Source organism: Uranotaenia lowii, chromosome 1, assembly GCF_029784155.1.
Source record: "Uranotaenia lowii strain MFRU-FL chromosome 1, ASM2978415v1, whole genome shotgun sequence".
NCBI classification, from domain to species: domain Eukaryota; kingdom Metazoa; phylum Arthropoda; class Insecta; order Diptera; family Culicidae; genus Uranotaenia; species Uranotaenia lowii.
In genome coordinates, this window is record NC_073691.1 from 115,422,866 (window position 1) to 115,447,601 (window position 24,736).

The 24,736-nt window shown below is 36.0% G+C and overlaps 1 protein-coding gene across 1 annotated transcript in view; it reads left to right on the top strand.

Moving 5' to 3' along the window:
- The first annotated feature begins 3,959 nt into the window (after positions 1-3,959).
- The window catches only part of LOC129739150 (glycine dehydrogenase (decarboxylating), mitochondrial), a 30,668-nt gene continuing 9,891 nt past the window's right edge, over positions 3,960-24,736 (top strand). Inside the window, exons 1-2 of the mRNA XM_055730554.1 lie at positions 3,960-4,355; positions 4,818-4,896. Of these exons, the coding sequence (XP_055586529.1) occupies positions 4,140-4,355; positions 4,818-4,896 (295 nt within the window). The 5' untranslated portion in view covers positions 3,960-4,139. The remainder of the gene's footprint in view (positions 4,356-4,817; positions 4,897-24,736) is intronic.

Consider the following 24,736-nt stretch of genomic DNA (forward strand, 5'->3'; position numbering starts at 1 on the left):
TATGTTCAACTCGTGACAGTAAATTCCTGCACCTGCACGGCCGTTTGATAATGAACCGTCAGTATAGAATACAATATGAGAGGACAATTGGTCCTCTACGAAACCTGATAACCATTCTTGAGGAGAAGGAAATTTGAATTTAAACCCCATGTAGGGAAAACTACTCGAGAGTGTTAAATCGTTTGGCGCTATAGATTAAACTTGTTTAATCTAACTAATTCAGGCCACACATTTGTATGACTCGATGATCTTTCGATATTTCCTGACAGCCAGAGACCAACTGCCTGTAGACGAAAAGCACATGAGAAGGCTTCCTGTTTTAGGAACAAGTGTAGAGGTTTGATAGAAAACAGAGCCTCTAGTGCTGCAGTAGGAGTTGTAGTGAACGATCCGGACATCCCCAAAAGACACATTCTTTAAAGGTGATTTAGTTTAGCCCGAACTGTTGCAACTTCTCCTTTCTGCCACCACACTAGACACCCATAGGCCAGAATTGGTCTTACTATTGTGGAGTAAATCCAGTGTATATGTTTGGGTTTGAGTCCCCAGTTTTTTCCGATTGCACGTCGGCATTGTCCGAAGGCCATGCATGCTTTTTTGATTCTGAATTCGATGTGATCAGACCAGTTTAATTTGGAGTCAAGAATGACACCCAAATATTTAACTTGATTAGACACGGTGATTTCGGAACCATAAAACAGCAGAGGGCGCACCCCGCGGGTGATACGTTTTTTAGTAAATAAAACAATATTAGTTTTTAGAGGATTAACTGACAGTTCTACATGAGAACACCATCGTTCAACAGAGCGCAGAGCTTGTTGCATTATATCAAATAATGTGCTTATGCACAAACCTCTTACCAGCAGAAGATAATCATCTGCGAATCCATAGGTTGGTATTCCACGGTCATTGAGTTTTCTCAACAAGCCGTCTGCAACTAGGTTCCACAAAAGAGGTGATAGTACACCTCCCTGTGGGCAACCACGTGTGCTAACTTTTGTTATTGAAGCCTGTCTTAAAGACGAATGAAGATTCCTGTTACTTAGCATTGCGCTAATCCAGTTAGTTATAACACTAGGCACTCCATGAAGTAGTGCCGCATCCATTATTGATGTAAACGAGACATTATCAAATGCTACTTCTATGTCTAGAAATGCTCCTAGACATGATTCTTTCTGTGAAAAACTATTTTCAATATTATGTACTACGTTGTGCAGAAGAGTTAATGTTGATTTTCAACAGCAAACTAAATGGCAACATTGAGGTACACAAAACAGAAAACCTAAAGCACTAGCATCACCTAGCACCAAGTATTCTGCTGAAATCATCGTTGTTGGAGTCCGTACGCGCATGAACACTTTTTAGATATATGATACTTCCAATCCTAGATAAATAAAACCAAAGACACAATCAATCGAAAATCTCACAATCCTTTTGTAGAGAATAGATTCGCATTGCTGAAATTAAAATAAAGCATTGACTCTAAGAATAGATTCACATAACAGAAACTAAAATAAAGCATAACTCTGATAGTTACTGGTTAAAGTGAAGAAAACCGTTTTCAGTGCATATTTTGCAAATGGCATTGAGTAATTATCGTTAGGCGTGCAAAAAAAATGAATGTGTAACGCACGTAACACATGAAATGTTATTGACATCTCGCTTCCGCACCTAGTAAGTGAATCTTTTTCATACCTTAGAAGCTGAAAGAGAAGGATCACTAAGTCAGAAATTTGGAACCTTTGGACGTACATTTTCGTCCGTCCTGATCCATAAAAAAAACCATCGGTCAAGATGGACGAAACGCATACGACCGGTTCACCAAGCACTACACCTTTTACTTCCTAAAAACTTCAATTCAAAGAAATTGGCATCCCGCAAAAACCGATCCGACTTCCGTAAGCAATAGAAAACACGTCCTTTCGGGTACGCACACGGCACGAGACTGAAATCGAAAAAAAAAATGATTTTTTGCCAAAAATTTTTAAGTTGAAAATTTTGCTTGATTCAAAAAATTCAAGGTTTGCCACGTGACCCCGACCAGAAAAAATCGAAAAAATGATTTTTTGTCGAAAAATTTTCAAGTTTAAAATATTGCCTGATTTAAAAAATTCAAGGATTTTCACGTGACCTCCGAGCAGAAAAAATCGAAAAAAATATTTTTTGCCGAAAAATTTTCAAGTTTAAAATTTCGAAGATTCAATAAATTCAAGGATTTTCACGCGACCCCCGAGCAGAAAAAATCGAAAAAAAAATTTTTTTCCTGAACATTTTTCAAGTTTGTCACAAAATTTTTAAGTTTAAAATGTTGCGTTATTAAACAAATTCAAGGTTTTTCACGCGACCCCCGACCAAAACAAAATCGAAAAAAATGTCTTTTTGTCAAACAATTTTTAAGTTTAAAATGTTGCGTTATTCAAAAAATTTAAGGTTTTCACGCGACCCCCGACTAGAAAAAATCGAAAAAAATGATTTTTTGCCGAAAAATTTTCAAGTTTAAAATTTTGCGTGATTTAAAAAAACAAGGATTTTCACGCGACCCCCGACCAGAATAAATCGAAAAAAAAAATTTTTTTGCCGAAAAATTTTCAAGTTTAAAATTTTGCGTGATTCAAAAAAATTTGAGGATTTTCACGCGACCCCCGACCAGAAAAAATCGAAAAAAAACGATTTTTGCCGAAAAATTTTTAAGTTGAAAATTTTGCAAGATTCAAAAAATTCAAGGTTTTTCACGCGACCCCCGACCAGAAAAAATTGGAAAAAAATGATTTTTTCCGAACATTTTCAAGTTTAAAATTTTGCGTGTAGTAGTTGTTTTGATTTAAACATTTTAATATTTATTCACCTTTAGAAAATATTAAAGGAGTAAGTATGCCCACGTGGACATGACCCAAACCCCTACCCCCCTCTCCGTGGACAAGCGTGGACATTTCCATATAACCTTACCTTATATTTTTTTCTGGAAAGATTTTCAAAACTGTTGTGATACATTGATAAAAGAAGAACTTCATAATGATTTGTTTTAAAATAATCATATGGACACATCATAAAAAGCACATGGTTGTTTTCTGAAATTCGACATTGACATTTTTGTGGCCACTCTTATGCATTGTTTACAGTCCACGCTTCGCTTTATCGTTTTGTTAAGCCTCGTCCAACTCTCGGCAACTTGAAATGCGATTCCAGTTGCTGAGACTTGTTTATGTTTACATCTTGGTTGCATAAATTCTCCCATACTTGTCTGAAGACTTGAGACAAGCATCTCATCGTCTAGTTTTAAACGCAAACGTAAACAAGTCTCAGCAACCGAAATCGCAGTCCAAGGTACCAAGTGTGGACTAGGCTTCAGATCGACAATACCCCGAAACCGAGGTTCACTGTGGGTGCTTTCAACAAAGAAACCAATGTTATTGTTTTAGCGATACCAATAAATACGCTGCATCGAGATGCCCTTCAGATCTCCAGAGGAGCACTGGGAAACTGGAAGAACAACAAGTCGTGTCTTCAAAGCCAAGCCGAAGAAATGCAGTGTATCAAAGAAAGTATGTTTTCAATAAGTAAGGAGATTAACTCAAGCTTCTGCTGATCTTCAGTATCATCCAGCCCAAAATCGATCGCGCAACGTGAAGAGTATCAAAAATTGCTTTTTTGGCGACGACGGAAATGACGGTGTACAGGATTACGAAATTCTATTCGAGAGTCTTCGAAATGTTTTGTTCTTGAATCATTGTTTTACAATTTTTTAACGAATAAGTTTTCTAGGATACATTTTAAAATTTAGAAAACAAATTTGAATGGGAGCAGATAAAACAGATAAATGATTGTCATTTTGACCTGTATTTCTTCAATTGTGAAAATCGTGGAATCGTTCGTTGATTCTCATTTTAGGAGCATACAGGTCATGCCTACATTAATTCGTTTATTGATAAGCTCATCTTTATATTATAAAAACATCGCAGTGACTACGCTTAGTCTTGTTACAGCCAGCTCAACGACTGTTGCTTAAACAATATACCAGTGACTAGCTTGTGGTGAACTTAAAATTTTGAAGTTTATTTCAGATCCGGTAGTATTCTGGGGCAAGGTGTTTTATACCTGTTGTAACCCAGTCACAGGGTTGTTTCTTTTTTTTTTTTTAAATGCATTCTTTGTTGTTCCGAAATGCCTCTCAACGGCAAATCGTTCAAATAACCCAGAAACCCCATCTACTTAGTGCCGCCGCATGGAAAGTCGGATTACCGAAAAACTTTGCAACTGTTGAAGATGTTTTCCCAAATAAGCCGGATTTCGCCACCAGACACATTGGTCCCCGTAAAACGGATGTCGTTACTATGCTGAACTCAATCGGATTCAAGGTAAAAGTAAAGCCGAACTACTCGGTTTAAAATGTGCATTTGATTTCTCATACTTTTGGCCAAACTCAGTACCTGCGTGACATAAATATAGTTGGTTTAAAAAAAACGAATTCAATTCCGTTCAGTTTTAGATCACTGCTAATAAGGATATCATTTTTCTTTCAATTGTTAAATTTTCGACTTGAAACAAGTTTGCTTGGAATGTCTGCGAGCCAGATTAGAGTTTGACATAATGAACTGTTTCTCTGCTTTAATCGTCGTCATCCCCTCATCGCCAAGAGCTGATAAAGATGAACTGAATAAATGTAAATGTAAATTATCAGCAATTATTCAATTTCAAGGCTACCCCCAGGCGAAAACGAAATTGAAAGTGATACAGTTGTAACTATGTATAGACAGACGTGATACAAACGTAGTAAAAACGGACATTTAATATTTTTATTTTGTTGTTTTGCCTTTTAGTCATTGGATGAATTGTCGGAAAAGGTGATACCCGAAGCCATCAAGTTCAAGCGAATTCTGAACATCGAAGACCCATTGAGTAAGTACATTGAATTTTTTTTTTTCAAACAAACATATCTTAAACATAGGTACATACACATTAGACACATTCCACCGTAACGTGATATCGCTTTTCCGGACTTTTCTGCACTATTAGGGGAGATGAGGGCATAACGAGCACCCGAGGCATAATGAGAAGTCCATTTTTCTACATAAGTACGTATTTTCTTAAACAAATTTTCATGAGGACTTGTTTCGTACTACCTATAGTATTAATTTTTCACCAAAAAAGAAATATCCTTTTCATATTTACAGAAATATTAAATAATAACCAGCAAGGTTCTCAAGTGACGAAAATATTATAATTTTTGAGCACCACCAAATAAGCTTTTATGACCTTTAAACCATCTTGATCTGAAATGTACGCACTGCAACATGATCTACACATTGATTTTCAATTTTCAGCATCATAAAATTTTTGATTTTTCACTTTAATCAATTGTAAAACGCGTTTTTACTTTAATTTGTTCACTAGAGGCGAACAGAGCACTTTCAATGAAGGCATATTGAGCATTTTCTGCCGGGGAATCTAGCAGCGAATTCGACTCGATGAAGTCAATTGAGTAATAGAGCTACAGCTTGGCTTGATTCGTCTGTCGATTTGGCCTAATGGTAAGGTGTCGGAGAGGTAATCAGTAGACTCGAGTTCGATTCCTGTTCGAGAGGATTTTTTTTTGCACATACCATTCATGATTGATTTTTTTTATTGTTACATTATACGGCTAATAGCATCAAAGTATCATCCGTCAAACAAAACACCAGAAACATAAGGTATGAGCATGTGTTCATTCTTTGAATTCTACAAACAGACCTAGATTATTTTGTTATTGGTTTGTTTGATGAATCTACGCCTCACCGTTTAGTGCAATCATGATCATGAATGATAAATGAAAAAAAAAATCACCTCGACCGGGAATCGAACTCGAGCCTACTGATTACCTCTCCGACATCTAACCAATAGGCCAAATCGTCAGACGGTACAAGTTAAGCTGTAGCTCTATTACTCAGTTGACTTCATCGAGTCGAATTTGCTGCTAGAATTTTCGGCAGAAAACGCTCATTATGCCTTCATTCATGGTGCTCATACTGCCTCGGGGGGTTTCTCATTATGCCTCTACAGTGACTGGTTTTCAGCTTTCGGCAAAAATTTTTAAAATGCATTTTTAAATGTTTTAATCTACTTTTTCAAGTTTCATCCAATTAGGCAATAGACTATTTGAGTGTCTGAACACGAAACAATTATGTAATTCACATATTACAGCTGTTCTCTATGGTTAAATAAGCGTTTTCCTTAAGGTGGCCATTATGCCCCCATCTCCCCTATCATTCTAGAAGTCAACCAATTTACTTGAAAATGAAAAAAAAATGTAGCAAACGGTCGCAAATTGAATTTCCTTCAAAATGAATATAATTTGGTCATTTTAAAATTTAAGTTGTTTTAGTTGTGATTAATTACTTTTGTGACGTGAATGCACGCTAGAATTAACCATTTCGGACTTTAGTACATACATCTTTGATTTCCTGTTCTCTTTGTGAAAATAGAATATCGGTGTCCTCGAATGAGTTGTAAAGAAAACAATTACCCACAATTTGATGTACGTAGCTTTTCGATTGAACAACAACGAACGAAGTTATGCTTATTTGAAGTTGTGACGTGAATTCACTCAGTTCAAACAGAACAGGGTAGTTGACGTCACGAAATATAAAGTTATACCACTGACCACATGGCCGTAGGAACGGGGGGGGGGGGGGGGGGGGTTTGGGGGTTAAACCCCCCCATGAAGGTCCGAAGATGCCAAGTGAAATGTTGTACTAAACATAAAATTTGAATTTTCTAATCAAATTTTGATGAACTACGTAAATGATTCAAGAGTAACAATAGTGTAACAATCTTGACTCCAAAACCTTGAAATCTCATTTCAGGACCACAATTCTACAACAGTTTTTCAAAAAAAATTCTCACTTGTTGATAGTAATTGTTTCCCAAATATTGAATCCCAATAAAGTTAGACTAAGCTTACCAGATTATACGGATTTGGACCAGATTTTCTCACTCTATTTGCAAAATCAAACAAAAATTTCAATTGTGTCCTTAATAATTTTTTTAATCAAATTTTATCAAAAAACATAAACGATTTTTTGGAATATTGATTTTTCTAATGATTCTTTTTTTCTTTTTGATAGGAGTTTAACCCGTTAAGGTCATTCTTCCTCGATTCTAATGATTCTGAATCGCCTGATGTGTTTCGAAAAAATTAAAAACAATAATCCGTGTGTTTTTCTTCTTTATTTTAGAGGAATAATTCTGAAATTTGCCTGCGTAATGGACGGGTATTTAAGTAAAACTTAAAACAATATACCCTTATTTCGCAAGGTTTCATGATAAAATTGCCTGGATTTGCCAAGCCCGGATACTTGATCCAACATAAGTGTTGCATTTCAATCTTAAATGTGATGAGTTTTCCATATTCAAAACTCTGAATTTCGGAATATGAAAAACAATATTTGAAATTCAAACCACTTTTAAGATTTGGATCTAAAATTTTTATTCTCAATTTATGTGCAGAGTTGAGTCAAAAAAAAAAAGTTTCATGAGTCCAGAAATTAAAAATATGTGAAAATTTCGTTATTCACAATTTTATTAAAATTTTTCAAGTTCAATTACCAATAAATAATTGAAAAAAAAAATCATATTGAAAACCATAAGTTCAAATTCGAATAAAAGATTTCTGGTCAAGGGTCCTGATACAAATTTCGCATTTTGTTTTCAAATTCATAGGATTTCTTATCCGGAATTTAGATTCAGGCTTAGAATTTGGGTTCAAAAGGCAGAATTCAGACTTGGAACTAAAATTCAAGGTTTGTATTCAGATTTAGCTCAAATTTAAGTTTCATGATCAATATTAAAATATCGATGTTAAAATCTCATCAGGGATTCAAATTGAAGGAGATTGGAGTTTGATAACTTTGATTCTTGATTCAAAATTAAAATTTTAAATTTATCAAAGTTAGATTAGAAACACAAACCTGGTGAAAATCACATATAAAAAATAAGATCTGAATGCATTTCAAAGAATTTGTTTTTTGAAAAATCTAGATTTTGATTTTGAAAACTTTAATGACAGGATTTAAATTATGAAATATTAAATATTAAATGATAATTTTTGAACTTGTTTTTTATCCTTATGTAAAAATTCAGCTGGAAACTTTATTTACCGAATTTACATGTATTGCAGATTCTTCAAAATCAAAGGTTCTAACTTAGTCTTAAATTTTAATCAAACTTACAAGAGTAGTAAAAAAACCTGATTTGAACCGCAAATCTTATTTTTTATTTTTATTTCTGAATATTTGATACATTTTCTTCCAATGCTTAAAACGGTTATGCTTATGGTTCAGAAGCTTGCTAAAGTAAGTGAGTTTACAAAAAAAAAAATTCTGAATGAAGGTTCAAAATCAATTTTTTTTTGTCTCGATTTTCGATGCAGTTGGCGCACCAGGTATTAAAAACCCTATCTGGAACTACTGTGATCGATGTTTACTCTTGGGCTCGAACTCACGGATATCAGCTCAGGAGGCAACTGATTTACCAACTGAGCTATATGCTTCATGAACAAAATTGGCTTCTCCTAGGACTTAATTTCAAAAATAAACAACTTTTAATGCAAAATAACTTTATTTCGAATAATTTGCACTAAGTACGATATACAATTTTTCACTTGTGTAGGCATTGTTTAAGCAAAAATGTTATTGAGAAAAAAAAAATGGTCATCAAAACCCCCCCCATGAGCCGGTTCTTCCTACGGCCCTGACTGACCACACTGACTTGACTCTTAGAACAAAAATTCAACCATTTTCTGTCTAATTTTTTGTTGTCAGCTTTTGCAGGTTCGCAATACCGACGGCAGGTGGCGAACCTGAAAAATTTGACAAAAAATGCCCTGTAGGAAAAATGGTCCTGTTTAGCGTACTGTTGGAAAAATGATTTTTTTTGTTTATTTTTTCTGGAAAAATTATCCAGAAAACGAAATCGAGTGTCCAGTCAGTATGGTCAGTGGTTATACTGTGGTTATTCTGAACCATTCTTTGGAATCTTCAAATTTTATGTACACTTTCAAAAACGATATTTTGTTGTTCCGACTATTACAATCATAAATTTTCAGTATCTGCACCTAACTTTTTCCTTATTTTGATTGGCACTTGAATAGTAACATATTGAGGGATCATATGTTAAAATTACTACTGTCTTCATCTTCAAAAAAAAATTTTTTTTCAATCTTTTTGTTTTTTTATTTGAAAATAATGAACTTTAAAAAAAATCAACTAAATTATGCTTGATTTGTAAAAATCCGACCATCTGGAGGGTCAAAACAGCTTTCAGAGCACATTTTTTGTATAAAATTTAACAAAAAATCAAATTTTGTGACGTGAATTCAAGCATTCCTGCTGTTGTAACTCAGCTAGATTCCAACCGATTTCTATAAATTTTCGAGTTTTAGAATCGTCTTATCATTTTCAAAGAAAATCTAATTTTTTATTTCAAAAAAAGTTAGAGTTTTCTCGTAAAATTAAAAACTTCTCTTTTTTTGTGATGTGAATTCACTCATTTGCGACTGTTTTTGTTCGCTTTTCAAACCAACTACACTGGATATAAACAAATTATTTTTTTTACAAAATGAAGCCACGTTTTTTGGCTTCTGAACATACTAAAAATATTTCCAAAAACAATCATCCATGTATTACAATTAATGATTTTGTAAAAGTTGTCGAAAACACCACTTTTTTCAACAAAAAAACTGACGCTTCGAAGATTTATTGCGTTAAGTTGGGGCATTTGTTTATCAAATTCATCGTTCGGAAGAAGCAAGGTGTGGTGTTCTTCCATTTTCTTCACCAGATAACTAGAAACTTGTCCTTATAAAGTCTTGATTGACACGACACCAAAATATCAAAAACTTCACTTGAACATCCGAATGTAGGAATGTGGTGTTCTTCCATTTTCTTCACCAGATAACTAGTTGAGTAATTTTGGTGGCAACGGATGTTCAAGTGAAGTTTTTGATATTTTGGTGTCGTGTCAATCAAGAATTTATAAGGACAAGTTTCTAGTTTTCTGGTGAAGAAAATGGAAGAACACCACATTCCTACATTCGGATGTTCAAGTGAAGTTTTTGATATTTTGGTGTCGTGTCAATCAAGACTTTATAAGGACAAGTTTCCTACCTCCTAGAGGACGTTGAAACCGGAAAAATAGGCTCATATAGCACGGAGTTCATGAAAAAGCACTGATGAACTGCAGTATAGAAGTTGTTAGCTCTCGCTCTTTTCCGTTTTATTTTGTATTTTCTTCTGCTTTTCATTTAATTCAAACCCAATTATTCGAGTCCGTGTGTGTGTCACCCCCTTCGGAATTAAGCTGAGGATGTTGGGGGAAGTATTCCTATGCTTGCAAGACTCAATCACCGTCTCGACTTCGGTCTTAAATTCTGGAGCAAGGGAGCCACGGCCATGCAATAGTTTCAAGGGTGACAATTTTAATTGCGCTTTTAAAATTTAAATAAGTGTGAAACAATAATTGTGGTTGGGTTAAATCGAATGGTAGAACCAAAATACTAGAGGAACTCGGAAGATTGGGAATTCTAGATAGCTATTCAATCATTTAGAGATCTTTGGGGCTCGTGTGTGTGTAACCCCTTCCGGAATCAAGCTGAGGATGTTGGGGGAAGTATTCCTATGCTTGCAAGACTCAATCACCGCCTCGACTTCGGTCTTCGAATCTGGAACAAGGGAGCCACGGTCATACAAGCGTTCCAGAGATTGGATTCATCTGACCTCGGGAACGTCAGTATATAACCGAAGATTTTTAAATGTTTGAACGACTACCTAGCTGATGCCTAAATTTGTTTTAAACTTCAGCTTTGTATTTTTTTTAAATAGTTGGTAGTTTTTTTAAGTCGTTTATAATATTGTTTTATTTCTAATTACATATATTTGAATGAACTAATGTAAGAGTATAAGTAGAATAATGTTCCTAATCATGCCATTGAAATTCAGCGTTTTCCAAATTCAACTTTTTCGCTGGAGACCCGAGTCGACGACGTTGAAGGTCAGTAACTCCACGGTTTACCGATGGATGAAATAGAGACGGAGTGGTTTACCACGATGAACGTATATGACCCCGAAATTGTCTGAACTGGAACGTGCTTAGTCAATCCTAAATTTATTTGTATTTCATTTAAGCTTTAATCGAAACACTTTGAATTCCTATAAAAATACAGTTATGTTAGTCAAGACCACACAGGAGTGGCAATTGAATTTTATGGGCAAGCGCGCCGCGTTAACGATCGTATGAGAATTCTTTTTAAGAGGGGGGTAGTGTTGCGTTGCAACTTATTTTAATTATTTGTATTTCATTTTCTTGGCAATCTCAAGGTAAAAATCTCTAGGTAGCAAATGATGAACCGGCCCTGTTGATACGGATTGAACTTCACGATCCGACATCAAGAGGGCTACCAAAAGTAAAGATGGCTAGTCGACGTAGCGTCCATTTCAACCGTTGAGAAGAAATGCTTGAATTTCGCGCGCGATCTACAAGCATTGTCTTGGCAAAAACCCGAAGCAGACCTCATAGGGGGAGGCAATCGGGAAGCCTTCTTGCGAGCTGGTGACCCGGGGGTCGCTCTCTTAGACTCCAGACGCTGATCGGAAAAGTCGCTCGTTGAAGTCGAAAAATCGTATATTTTAAAAACTCGTAGTCGTTGGTAAAGTGGAAGTTGTGTGGTCGTATCGGAAAACCCAAAGTCGTTGAGGCTGGCAATCTCCGACGCCGTTGTTCCGCGCATTCGGTCGGTCTAAACGGAAAGTCGGTTAGTTGAAGTGCCTACTGGTTGTCGAACCTGGTCCTTGGAGGGCAGTTGAAGGTCCGCGCTAAGACGCTGAACGTAAGGAATCGGCGCGTAGTCGGTAAGTCATTTTTGCTTTTAAATTTCATTTGTTACATTTTGATTTTTTTCCTTGAAATTGCCAAACCTTCAACACGAGATTCGCGCAAATTTAAATTGTCCCCCCCTGGGTTAAGAGTCCGGGCTAATTAAATAGATGACCGTTGGCACATCTACACATAGTGGATGGCGCTTAAGTGCCGACGGTAAAGTTTGCGCCTTTTAATCTCGCCAGTTAATTTCCAATACGTAGCAAATCATCTGAAACATGTGTAAAAAAACTTTTTTCTCTTTTTTCCCTTGGTTTTGTGTGATTTGAATTATCAAAATTATAGACAATTTTGAGATTTTTTGATACGCGAACGGATAAAAATCACTTTTGAGCGGTACAAGCGCGTGGACTGTGTCATTAGGCCGATGACATAGTGAGTGCGATGCGATGCGAACCGGCGAATGTGATTTAATGCGGCGAACCACATTTGAAGAAAATGTATGCGAATCGCTTAAACCTGACATACTCAACGCGGCGAAGCAGATGTCAATTTGTTCCACCGCTCGAGTTCGCATTGGCCGCGTTCGCCAATTCGCATCGCATCGCTCTCACTATGGGCAGAAACACAGTGCACGCGAGCGAGCGAGCGAGCGATTCGCGCGAAGAATCGCACCTCATTTCAACACGTTGAAAACTGTGAGACCGTTCACAGTGCAAGCGACGCGATTCGTACTATCGCGCGAAATACCATTCGGAAAGTTATCCGTCGCAGCAGTCGCGTGAATACTTTGTTTTGGTTCACCCAAACTTCATATGAACCTGCACTGAGATTATTTCTCGGCAGTTTTATTTGAAAATATATCGCGTTATTTTTAAATAATAAAAAAAGCGATTTTCCACGACAAACTTTTTAAATAAATTCGAAGCAGAGGTCAATTTCAATTATGACAAAGTTTTTCCAGCATATACCTGTCGTTTGTCCAGTATATGGACGAAATGGTGACCAGCAAATTCTGAAGATAAATTCCTATTATATTGCGGCACGTTGAATTTGTGCTCTTTGTGCTGTAAAAAACACATTATTTCGGGGGAAAATTTAAACATTGTGAATTTTTTTTTCGCCAAGCTGCATAAGATGCATATTCCATATACCGGCGTGCGTTTTTTTCTCTAATTATTTGAAACCTTTGGAGATTCCGGTGACAAATTGACATCATCACGTATCGCACGATCCTAAGTTTTTTCATTCCATTTTTAATTGCTTGAATAATTTAAGAACGTGAAGTTTTGATGCCAAAATAAATAAGATGGTTTATAAAAAATTATTTTCTTCGTAAAACAAATACTCCTTTTCTTTAAGAACAAATAAAATAACTTCTCCTAGAGAAATTGATATATGGAATTGTTTTAAATATTTAAAACAAGAGTAGATTAGCTGAAAAATATTTAAAGTACTAGCTGCCAAAATAGTTATTTATCATTTCCCTTCATCTTAAATTGCTATAATCATGATTATACAGTTCAAAATATGTCGACTGAAAAAAAAACGCTGCTACCAGATCAAAATCAGTTGCTTGGACTCACAATGAAAACTCCTAGAAAAATTTATAGCATCCTAACATCTCACGGAGAAAAATATATAGATTTTTCAGTTATTTTATGCGTCTACATGAACATAAATATGTCTACATAAACAATCAGATGATACTTTGCCACGAAAGGATAAATAGCTGATTTAGCGATCGCATCGATGCTAAGAATTCAACAGGAATTTTCATTCAATCATTCGTATGGCTGTTTCTACTGTAAATGCTGCTCCCCGTGAACGTGGGGCATCGTAGATTCAAAATATTAATTAAATTAATTTGAGCAGATAAAATGCATTGTTTTTTTTTAATGAAACGCATTTTTATTTATTTTTTATTTAATTATATATACGATCAGTGACATGATTTTTTATGTTAACCTCTGCATTGTTTGTTTTTTTTTTTCTTCTGCTGGGGGAGCCGGCACCATGACCTTAAAAAAATGCTGTTAATTTTTTTAGGTAGAAGTTGAACAGCCGGCGCCCTGCAAGAAAACAATAGCTCTTGTGAAAATATGATTGTGATAAAAAATTTCAAAAACTTAAGAATACTATGTAACTTACGTGATATGATCTTGTTTATCACTGTTTTTTGTTCGACCTTCCGGGTTGGCCTTCGGGAGTCAAAGTGAACCCTCTCTATATGTATCTGAAAACATTAAAATATTGTTTTTGTAAAAAAAAACAACTGAAAAAAATAAATCATATTTACCTATCCGCTTCGTGTTGGTCGACCCGTTCCATACGAAATAATTACTGGCTTTTTTCCCTCTAAGTCAGATAATTAACTTGCTTGTTCATACGAAATTCGAGGTCTAGTCAAGCATCAGTGATATTTGAGAACTATAACTATCAGATTGTAATGCAGACTAGAAAAATATAGTCAAAACTATTAGCTGTTGAATTATTTTATCGATAAGCGGTTGAGAAATTCTCTACAGCCGAATCAACTTTACATAAACGCTAGTTTGTTCGTAGTTATCGAGCCAACCATACGAATTTTGATAACAACCTGTAAAGTTTTTTATCCGTGCTGTAACCAAAGAAAACACTCAACTGCTGAGCACAGAACATTTATATCCAGAAAAAGGTAAATTTTACTTGTTCAATCTGTAACATGAGCAAGGATTAAATAATAAATATGACTCTAGAACAAATATATCTTACATTAAAGTGCTTTTGAAATGAAATCTTTGGTGCTTATTCTGCGAGTCACGTGACGTGGATTTGTCGGGTCAACATGATTTGACGTCAGTGAAAGTCGCCGGCGCTGATAGCGATTAAAACTCCGGTTTGTGGATTCAGCAATAAAAATAATTGAAATAAGACTGAAAATTTAAATTGAATGTCACATACGAATTATTACATAATGATTTAAACAAAAATAGCCTCTTAAAAATTATTCTTTCAATTCCCTATAAATTGATTTACATAAATATTATTTTCTTTCCTATCCATAAAGTTTTTTCTCAGTGTAAATCGCATCCCGTTCGTCGCGTGCACTGTGAACGATCCTGAACAATGTTCACGCGAAATTCATTTCAGGTTCATTCAAAAATCGCTCGCTCGCTCGCTCGCGTGCACTGTGTTTCTGCCCTATGTCATCGGCCTTAGAGTGCCCCGAATGACCCGACTTTTGAAAAAGTTATGCGCTGCAGGCTTAAATTGATCTGAGGCCTAGTACAAGATCTCATGCCAAATTTGGGCCAGATCGGATCACGGGAACGAGTCGCTCAACGAGCCTGAAGTTTGTATTGGATTTTGAGACATTTTGTTCGGGAGGAACATAAAAATGCAGTTTTTCATAAACAAGTTTGGTCCCCTTCTGCCGTTTTCTTTTGAATACGGTTTTATTAAAGCTCAAATTATGACACAGATTTCATTCCTAGACCAGTGATATTCGCCACTGTCAGGGTGAGGTGCTGCGTCGAACATTTTGGCGCAGCATTAACAGTGATGAATATCACCCTTAGAAAAATAGCTCATTTTTGAAGCCTAATAACTTTGTTATCTTAGCTCTAATTGAAATGCAGTCCTGGGATGAAATACTTGTCATAATTTGGGCTTTAATAAAAACCGTATTTAAAATAAATCGGCAGAACTTGTTTATGAAATACTGGGTTTTCATGTTCTCCCGAACAAAATGTCTCAAAATCTCATACAAACTTCAGGCTCGTTGAGCGACCCCTTCCCGTGATCCAATCTGGCCCAAATTTGGCATGAAATCTTGTACTAGGCCTAGGATAAATTTAGCATGTAGCGCATAATATTCCAGAAGTTTTAAATTTCCCATTCCAATTTGAGCAGTCTAATACGCATACATATGTATAAACAAACCTCTGTGTAAAAGTATCACAATAATATTGTGTCAATGTGGCGACGCGTGTATAATGCGTACAAAATTCGAACACCGTAGGACGCAAACACGTGGAATGTAAAATCAAGGATAAAGGGAATTATTAAGCAAACACCACACAGTAAGATTAATTCGTGTAGATAATTCAAGATCGAAAACGATGCACGAAAACGGAACATCGATTTTGATCTAAATTTCTACGGCGATGTTTTTTTTTGCAATGATGTAATGTTTGAGGCGTGTAAATTTAAATCGAAAAAAAATGCACGAAATCGGAAGACATAAACCGTCGTGTCAAAATACACAGGGATGTAAATTTCTTAATATATTACCGTAAATACACAGTATTAAATAATTACATGTTATTGTTTTGTCCCGCGTTAGTTAGGGAAACAAGGGGAGTGATATCTCGATCGAACGATCCGGTCAAGTTGGGAGTCTAACTAAGATTAATTTTATTATCCATTTCTTAAACCTACATTCGGGTGGCGACCTACACGTAGCTTACGCGTAGTCAGCATAAACAAACATCGGACGATCGAAGTACAGTTTCCTTTTGCTTGTGTCAGCATAAAGGACTGAACCTTGGACCGTCGCGATAGAATGTTCGCATGGGCGTAGCTAGTGGGGGCATCCACCACACGCCCTTTCTTATAAAATTTAAAAATTATGCTATTGTTTAATTTTTAAATTAAGTTTAAAGTTGTTATAGTCTTCCTCTTATTTATAGTAGTATAATAAGCAATAAATTGATTTGTTGATAAGTTGTTACTAATTGATATTGTTATTGATTACATTGAGATATTGTTTCTTGAACTGTTAATGCAAAAACTAATATTGTATAAATATATTTAACTGAAGATCATCTAGTGTTTCGAATAAAGTGTTACAATGATTTATTATGGTGAATTACAATTATGGTTTATTGTTATTATTACTATTATTATTATTAGTATTATTTTCTAAACATCCACCACACGTCCTATATATGGTTTTACTCTACATTTGTGTACAAAATCTTGTTTTCCTTGAATTGAAATTTTTATGTTTGGATCTAAATCTTCCAATACTTGGTATGGACCTACATATATATTTTCCATCTTGGACCCAGTTTCATTTTTTAATAACACTAAGTCTCCTTTGTTAAAATTCATTTGTTTCGCCAAGTTGTTGAATTTTTCAACTCGTTTTATTTTCTCTTGTATTATTTTGTCCCTGATTGCTTGTTGCGAAGATTTCAATTTAATTTTTAAAATTTTTGAATAATCCTCAATGTCATATATTGGGTCAACTGTCTCGGCGTTAGATAGGTTTGATGGCAAATTACAGATTTTACCGAAAACTAGCTCAAATGGTGTTTTGTTTGTCGTTGTGTGGACTGTAGTATTGAACGCAAACTGGTAGTATTTTAACCAACTGTCCCAATACAAGGGTGATTTCTCACTATATATACGTAAGAAATTTCCCAAGTTTTTATGAGAATTTTCTAGTCCACCGATTGTTTCGTGGTGATATGCTGTTGAATTCAGTTTTTCTATTTCGAGTAATTTGCATATATCCGAAAATAGATTCGACATGAATTCTTTGCCTCTATCTGTTACGATTCTTTTTGGAATCCCATAGTTTAAAACAATGGTTTCTACAAAAGCTTTCGCTACCGTTTCTGTCTCTTTGTTTTTAATGGCTGTTGCCGTAATAAACTTTGTCAGGTCGCATTGCGTTGTTAATATATATCGGTTACCTTCTGCACTAGGCAGTAAAGGACCAACAAGATCTAAGTAAATTATTTCAAACGCAGTTTCAGCTGTTGTTGTGATTATCATTGGTGTTTTGGGTTTATTTATGATTCTGTTTTTCTGGCATAACTGGCACGAATCAATGAAAACTTTGATATCTTTTTTCATATTCTTCCAATAGAATCTTTGCTGGATAGTGTGCAGAGTTCTATTGATGCCTGCATGGCCTGCCGTTGGTAGGACATGATAGTCGTTCATTATTATCTTTTTCTGTATGTCTTCTTTTATCACTTTTATGTGTTCCCCTATAATAATTATATCCGGTATATCCTTCATTTTTATTTCATGGATATTTTCCATAAGATGTTGAGCGCTCTTTTTTCTTTTTAATAGTATGCATACGTTCATTTTTAAATTTTTTATATAATCCGCTACCTTTTTCATTACTCCCCGTAGGTGAGTTAACGTTTGAGTTTGCGGTATTCTTATTTTTTGTGGGGTTATTTCAATTTCTTTTATATTTGGACATACTTCCATTTCCATATATTCCACATTTGACTCTTGAGGCTGATCAGTTCCTTCCGTGTCAGTGGTTTCTTTGATTTGTTTTGATTTTGACCGTGTTATCATTGTCATTGTTGTTTCTGTCATAGTTTTTAGATCGGAAATCGAAATGCGTGATAACGCGTCCGCTATCACATTATTTCTTCCGGGAATATAATTAATTTGAAAATCGTACTCCTCAAGTGCCAACCGAAATTTGGTTAGTCTACTTGAAGGATCTGTTAAAGAAAACAGGTAAACTAATGGCCTGTGATCAGTATGAACAATAAACTTTCTTCCGTAAAGGTACGGTCGGAAATGTCTGATTGCCCACACTAAAGCCAACAGTTCCTTCTCTATAGTTGGATATCTAGTCTCAGCCTGGTTTAAGGATTTACTAGCATATGCAACCGGTCTGCCATTTCCATTGGAAAGAACTGCACCAATTGCATACCCAGATGCATCCGTATGTAACGTAAAGGTATTATTTTTACCAAAATCAGGAAAATCAAGTACAGGTGGATTTATAAATTTTTCTCTTAAAGTATTGAAGGCTTCATTGCATTCAATGCTCCAATTGAATTGTGTATTCTTTCTTGTTAGAAGATTTAGTGGTGCGCATATTGCTGCAAAATTTCTAACATGTTTGCGATAATAATTCGCAAACGCTACGAAACGCTTCACCTCGTCCGCATTTTTCGGAATAGGCCATTTTTTCACTGCTTCTATTTTAGCAGGATCGGGCTTTATTCCTTCAGCGGATATAAAGTGTCCTAAGTAGATTAACTCTGTTTTAAAGAAATTACATTTCTTAGGATTCAATTTTAGATTGACTTTTCGAAGTTTTTCAAAAACTGCGATGAGGTTCCTATTGTGTTCCTCAATTGACTTACCAAAGACAATAATGTCATCTAAATAGACAAGACATTTTGTCATATCTAACCCTGACATCGCTATCGTCATTAGACGGGAAAATGATGAGGGGCTTATTTTGAGACCCATCGGCAGTCTCGTCATTTGATACTGTCCGGATGGTGTCGAAAAAGCTGTCACTGGTCTATCTTCTGGACGTAGGGTGCATTGATAGTATCCTTGTGACAAGTCTAAATGCGAAAAATAACGAGCACCTGAAAGTGTATCGATTATGTCTTCAATATTAGGTAAAGGGAATTTATCATCCTCAATTACCGTATTTAGCTTCCTGTAATCTATAACAAGTCTCCACTTTTTCTTGTCATTTGCAGATTTTTTGGGCACTAGCAATATTGGACTATTCCATGCGGAAGTGGCCTTTTCAATAATTTGGTTCTTTACCATCTTTTGAATTTGCTTTTCTACTTCCGACTTTTGCATTTGCGGCAATTTATAGGGTTTACTATAAATTGGCTGGGCTTCTTTATTTATTTTAACCACTGGACTGTAGATATCTGTTACAGTCAGATTGTCGTTTTCAAGACAAAATATATCAGCATATTTTGTGCAAATTTGTTCCATATGCTGTTTCTCTGTTTTTGGCAAAAGACTCAAATCCAATTCTTTGAAAAGCTGTTGGATTCTGTCTGACTTATCATTCTTATAATCCATCGCCAGTATCAAATACTCACTGGCTGGCTTGATTGTTGGTTTCAGATTTGAAATTTGAACTGGTTTGTTTTTAACATTGATCATTCGTATGGGTATTTTTCCGTTTGACGGTTGTACAATAGCATTTGCAACAAATACTTGTGGTTGTATTTCCTCATTCAATACAACACACGTTTCAAAAAAATTAGTTTCGATGTATCTAACAATTTCCGTTCTAGCCGGTATTGTAAAATACTCGTGATTTGGGTTTTTGAGTTCCATCTTCATTCTTGCGAAATCAATGTTTGCTCCGAACTCCTTAAGGAAATTTGTACCAATTAAACCATTAACTGTATCCGGTAAACTCTCTATTATATTAAATTTAATGGGATATTCTACAGAATTGTATCCTACAAAAGTTTCAACGTATCCCAGCGTGCTGGTAACTCCGTTTACACCACTTATTTCCAATGTTTGTGAATTATTTATATTGAAAATTTCAGGGAGACATCTTTTGTCCAAAATACAACAAGATGCTCCACTGTCAATTATTAGTTCTACTTCTTTACCAAATAATAAAAATTTTACTCTGAGAGCCTTTTTCGCATTAAAATTAGCGAAAAAGATCAATCAGATTGGCTTCTTCCCTTTCTCGTTCTTGTCTTTGGGGTTGTGGTTGTTGTTGTTGAATTTGTTGTTGTTGTCCTTCGGCAATGTTTGCCATGTGTGGACCGTTTCGACCTCTTCGATTATTCCCTCTTTGGTTTTGGTTGCTATGGTTATTTCCATAGTTGTTATTGTTGTAACCACGGTTGTAGTTGGTATAATGGTTACCTCTTCCACGGTATCCATTATTCCCTCTGTAGGAACCATGTCCCCTAGGGTGGCCTCTGCCTCTCCATTGATTTTGTCCATTGCCTCTATATGACGGTTTTCCGGTTGTGCACCAGAGTGCCATTAGAGTGTCAACACTGTTTTCCTGATGGGGTGTTGCTTGACACTCCAGAGCATCTGAAACCGCTTTGTTTAAAGTTGTCGGGTTTCGTGCTCTTAAGAAAAATTTGACCGATGGGTCCTTAAGTCCATCGGTAAATGCTTGTACAGCAATTGGCTGTACAATATTTGTAGATGCCGCTTCATTTGCGAACGTACCCATAGATACGTGCGCTGCAGCTAGCTTGGCAGAGAGTTGTTCAATTTCGGTTCCAAAATCCGATATCGACTTTGTATTCTGCTTTTTGGTCATCATTTCTTTTTCTATAGCCTTCGGCGTTACTCGAATTGTGAATTTTTTCTTTAATGCTTCTACAGCTTCCGCGATTGTAGTTGCATTGTCAATTGCTCCATGGGCTGCGCCCACGAGCGTTGTTTTTAAAAATTTAAGGGTTGTCACTTCTGCGACCCCTTCTGAGTAGTCGCTCAATAACTCCACACTTTCGATCCAATTTTGAAGTTTTATGGCGGTGCCATCGAATGGCTTTACCACCTTTATCGCTAAGCTAAGGTCAAGTTTGGGCGGCATTATTGCTTTTCCTGGCATTATTTCTAAAAATACAGTTTCTACTTACGATTATTATTATTATTTTTTTTTTTTTCTGTCTTTCATTTCTCTTCATTTGTTCTCTTCCTCTGTTGGTTGTTTTCGTTTTCCATGTTTTGTTTTTCTGTTTGTTGTTTGTTCCTAAAAGTCGAAATATTATTTTAGCTTTTTGACTACTCTATACATTAAAAACATTATTTTAAATTTTTTTTTTTTTAAAATTAAACATATAGATACTTATCTAGATCCGGTTCCCATTCTGAGGTACGTTTCCAACGTCCCCATCAATTCTCTGTAGTCCCCCAGGAGCGATTCCCTCAGGGCTCCGGTTGTTTACTGTTGACATTCAAATCGGCCATACTAGACGAGTACTCGGCTTCGATCTCCCAGCTTTGCCGATATACAGTCGCTTGATTGTGTGGTGCGGCAGCCGTGATGTCCATATTCACAGGATGATTTGCTTTTCCACTCAGCACACACTTCTCAGAACTTCCACTTTAACAATATCGGGTGCAAAGATTTAACGTCTTATTATTCTTATTATTCCAGCTGCACTCGTGTTGGTTGGCTTTGCTGGATATCCCGTAGGCGTGCCACGGTGTATCGCGAATGTGCTTTAAGAAGCACGTAGCTAATTAAAGCAGCGGCAATCACTACCAACGCCCAAGCGATGGTTGAATGTTCTTTGGAAGTGTTCTGCGCGACGACGGTTTCGTCAGCAGAGAACCACCCCATATTTAGGCTTTATTTATTATAAAAGTCACATACATGAACTGCTCACTTTTCTCTCTTGTTAAACAATTGTAGATGGTTATTTTCATCAATTTCCGTCCCGCACAGGTAATGCGCTTCACTTCGATGCTGCTATCTACATTGAACTTGTACACTTTGTGCTAATTCTGGCCTGGATCGCCATGTTTTGTCCCGCGTTAGTTAGGGAAACAAGGGGAGTGATATCTCGATCGAACGATCCGGTCAAGTTGGGAGTCTAACTAAGATTAATTTTATTATCCATTTCTTAAACCTACATTCGGGTGGCGACCTACACGTAGCTTACGCGTAGTCAGCATAAACAAACATCGGACGATCGAAGTACAGTTTCCTTTTGCTTGTGTCAGCATAAAGGACTGAACCTTGGACCGTCGCGATAGAATGTTCGCATGGGCGTAGCTAGTGGGGGCATCCACCACATTATAACATGCAAATAAATGGAACAAGTTATATCAACTAAATTTACATGACTTATGATGTAATGTAAATTCCCGAAACGAAAAAAATGACATTGTGAATTTACATGACCATAACAATCAAACCGTTCCTGCTCATTACTCCTTTTTAGTTTTTTGAATTATTGTTTTATCAACTTCTAGCTATCAGCCTTGTAACAAATCATGTCAATGATTAAAAAGATACTCATAATGGTTTACACAATCGAAATCCACGAGCCCCAGATTTAAAACGGCATTTTTTGGCGCATCAAATCGAACTTGCTTCTCCAGTCGGCCGTTCGGTGTTTGTTTGTGAAACGATTCTGCTACAGGGTGTATCTGAATTTTTTTGTAGTTCCGTTTATACTTTTTGGATGGATGATTTTGAAAACATTTTGTTTTTCATTTCTTTTCCAAAACATAGCACGAAGTTTATCCAGTATGTTTTTTGAATAATATTACTTGTTATTTGTTCGTTGTACATTAAAATATTCTTTGCAAAATGATGGAATGTGTGGAAGGGTTAGGGAGCAATTCCCAACGATTCACTTGTTCAAAAATATATGAACCTGATTTTGTTTGAATTTAAAAGTTAATACTTAAACTCAATAATAAAAAGAAAAAAAAGCTTTCTTGTGCTGAAATTTTGGTAACAACAAATTGAGAATATTGGGGCTTATTCTGCGAGGCGAGTGACGTGAAGTGACTCCGTTTTCAAGAGTCACCGTATTCTAGCAGGCGAATGCCGTGACTTGAATGAACTTTAGGTGACTTGAATGAACTTTTTTTTACTGTCACCGTATTCTCAGAGGCGAATGGCGTGACTCAAGTCGGTGGCAAGTGACTTTTGAAGTCGTAACCTATTTTGCAGGTGACTCGGTAGGAAAAAACATGATTTTCTAAAAATAACAAAACTTTATAATAATTCACGATAGAAAATTAAAACAAATCGTTTCAAGATGAAAAATGTTTCAAAAAATATTACAAAAGTGTCTTTTCTTAAAAATTCGATTCAATTTTAATGAAAGTTTGTGTCTATAAAAGCAAATTAAAAACGTGCACAGAACTTCTCAGTTCTCGATATTTGATTCGAGTTGAAAATAAATTTTGAGACCTGTATTACAAATCCTTTTTTAAATTTTGACCTTGAAACGCTCAACAATTTTTCATCAAATATGTATAAGAAAAAAATATTTTTGTATCATAAACGCTAATTATCCAATTGTCTTGTTTTTTTTTTGTATTTTAGTCTCAGAATACATTATTGGTCCAGAATCCAAATTTAAAATTCAAAATGTTGTTAATTCAGGTTAACATCAGATTTTTCAGCTTAAAAGTGTTTTTATTCTGAAAATTAATTCATAAAGGAAAAAAATTCGGATTTAGATTTTAGGAATTTCTTTTTACACTTTATTGGCAAACCACAAAACTAAAATCAATTCACAAGGCACTTTATGGGCTTCGCTACGTTACAAAACCCGTGTAGCTATTACTGTAGATCACCTTCTTTCTTGGTCGTCGTAAGGGCCAATCGATTCTGCACCGTGGCCATAATTTTGACGTCCAGAGTAATGGTTCGCTGCCGCCGTCTTCTAATCCAGCTGTTGCACTTAGTTTCACTGGCAACCAAACGTACCGGAAACATCTTGCCGGCCTGGAACGCTCTTGCCTAGACCAAGCGATGGAGGGACAATAATAATTTTTGCGTTTTTGTCTGCGCAGCTCACTTCACACTTTCACAACTGATTGAGATAAGAGAATATTGTTGCCGTTTCCAACAACACGGTCCAACAGGACAGAAAAAAACGTTGTTTTCTCACACGTCTGCAACGATCGAACGGTGACCGCAAAAAATGACGAGTTGAAACTTTGACGGTTTGAGATTTTATGCACAAGTGAAAAAGAGAAAAAAATTGTTTGTTCTATACAGGAGAGCAAGAGAAAGAACATTTGACAAAAATTGTTTCTCCCGTGATTCAGGAGAACACAAAGTCCTGAAATCACGGGGACACTTAAAGTTCCTGCGCTCTCGTTCAAAGTTTGTCTTGGATCTCAGGAGAGATGAAGCGGCCCGAGATTTGGGTGAATTCTCATTCGAACTTCGTTTGAATTGGGCAGTTCTTCTGTGATACGGAGACCCATGGTCCCGAGCGGGATAAATGCAATCTTAGTGTGTACATAGCCAGATCTTATCAGCATCCCTGTGGATAGTAAAAATACATTCACTATTTATCTTATCAAGGCCGGGCCTACTGCGCAGTATTGGACGCAGAGACGACTGGAAACAGGGGAGGAAGAAACGTGGACAACAGTACCATACGTTCCCATGTTTATTTGATATTAATTCGTTGGAAGC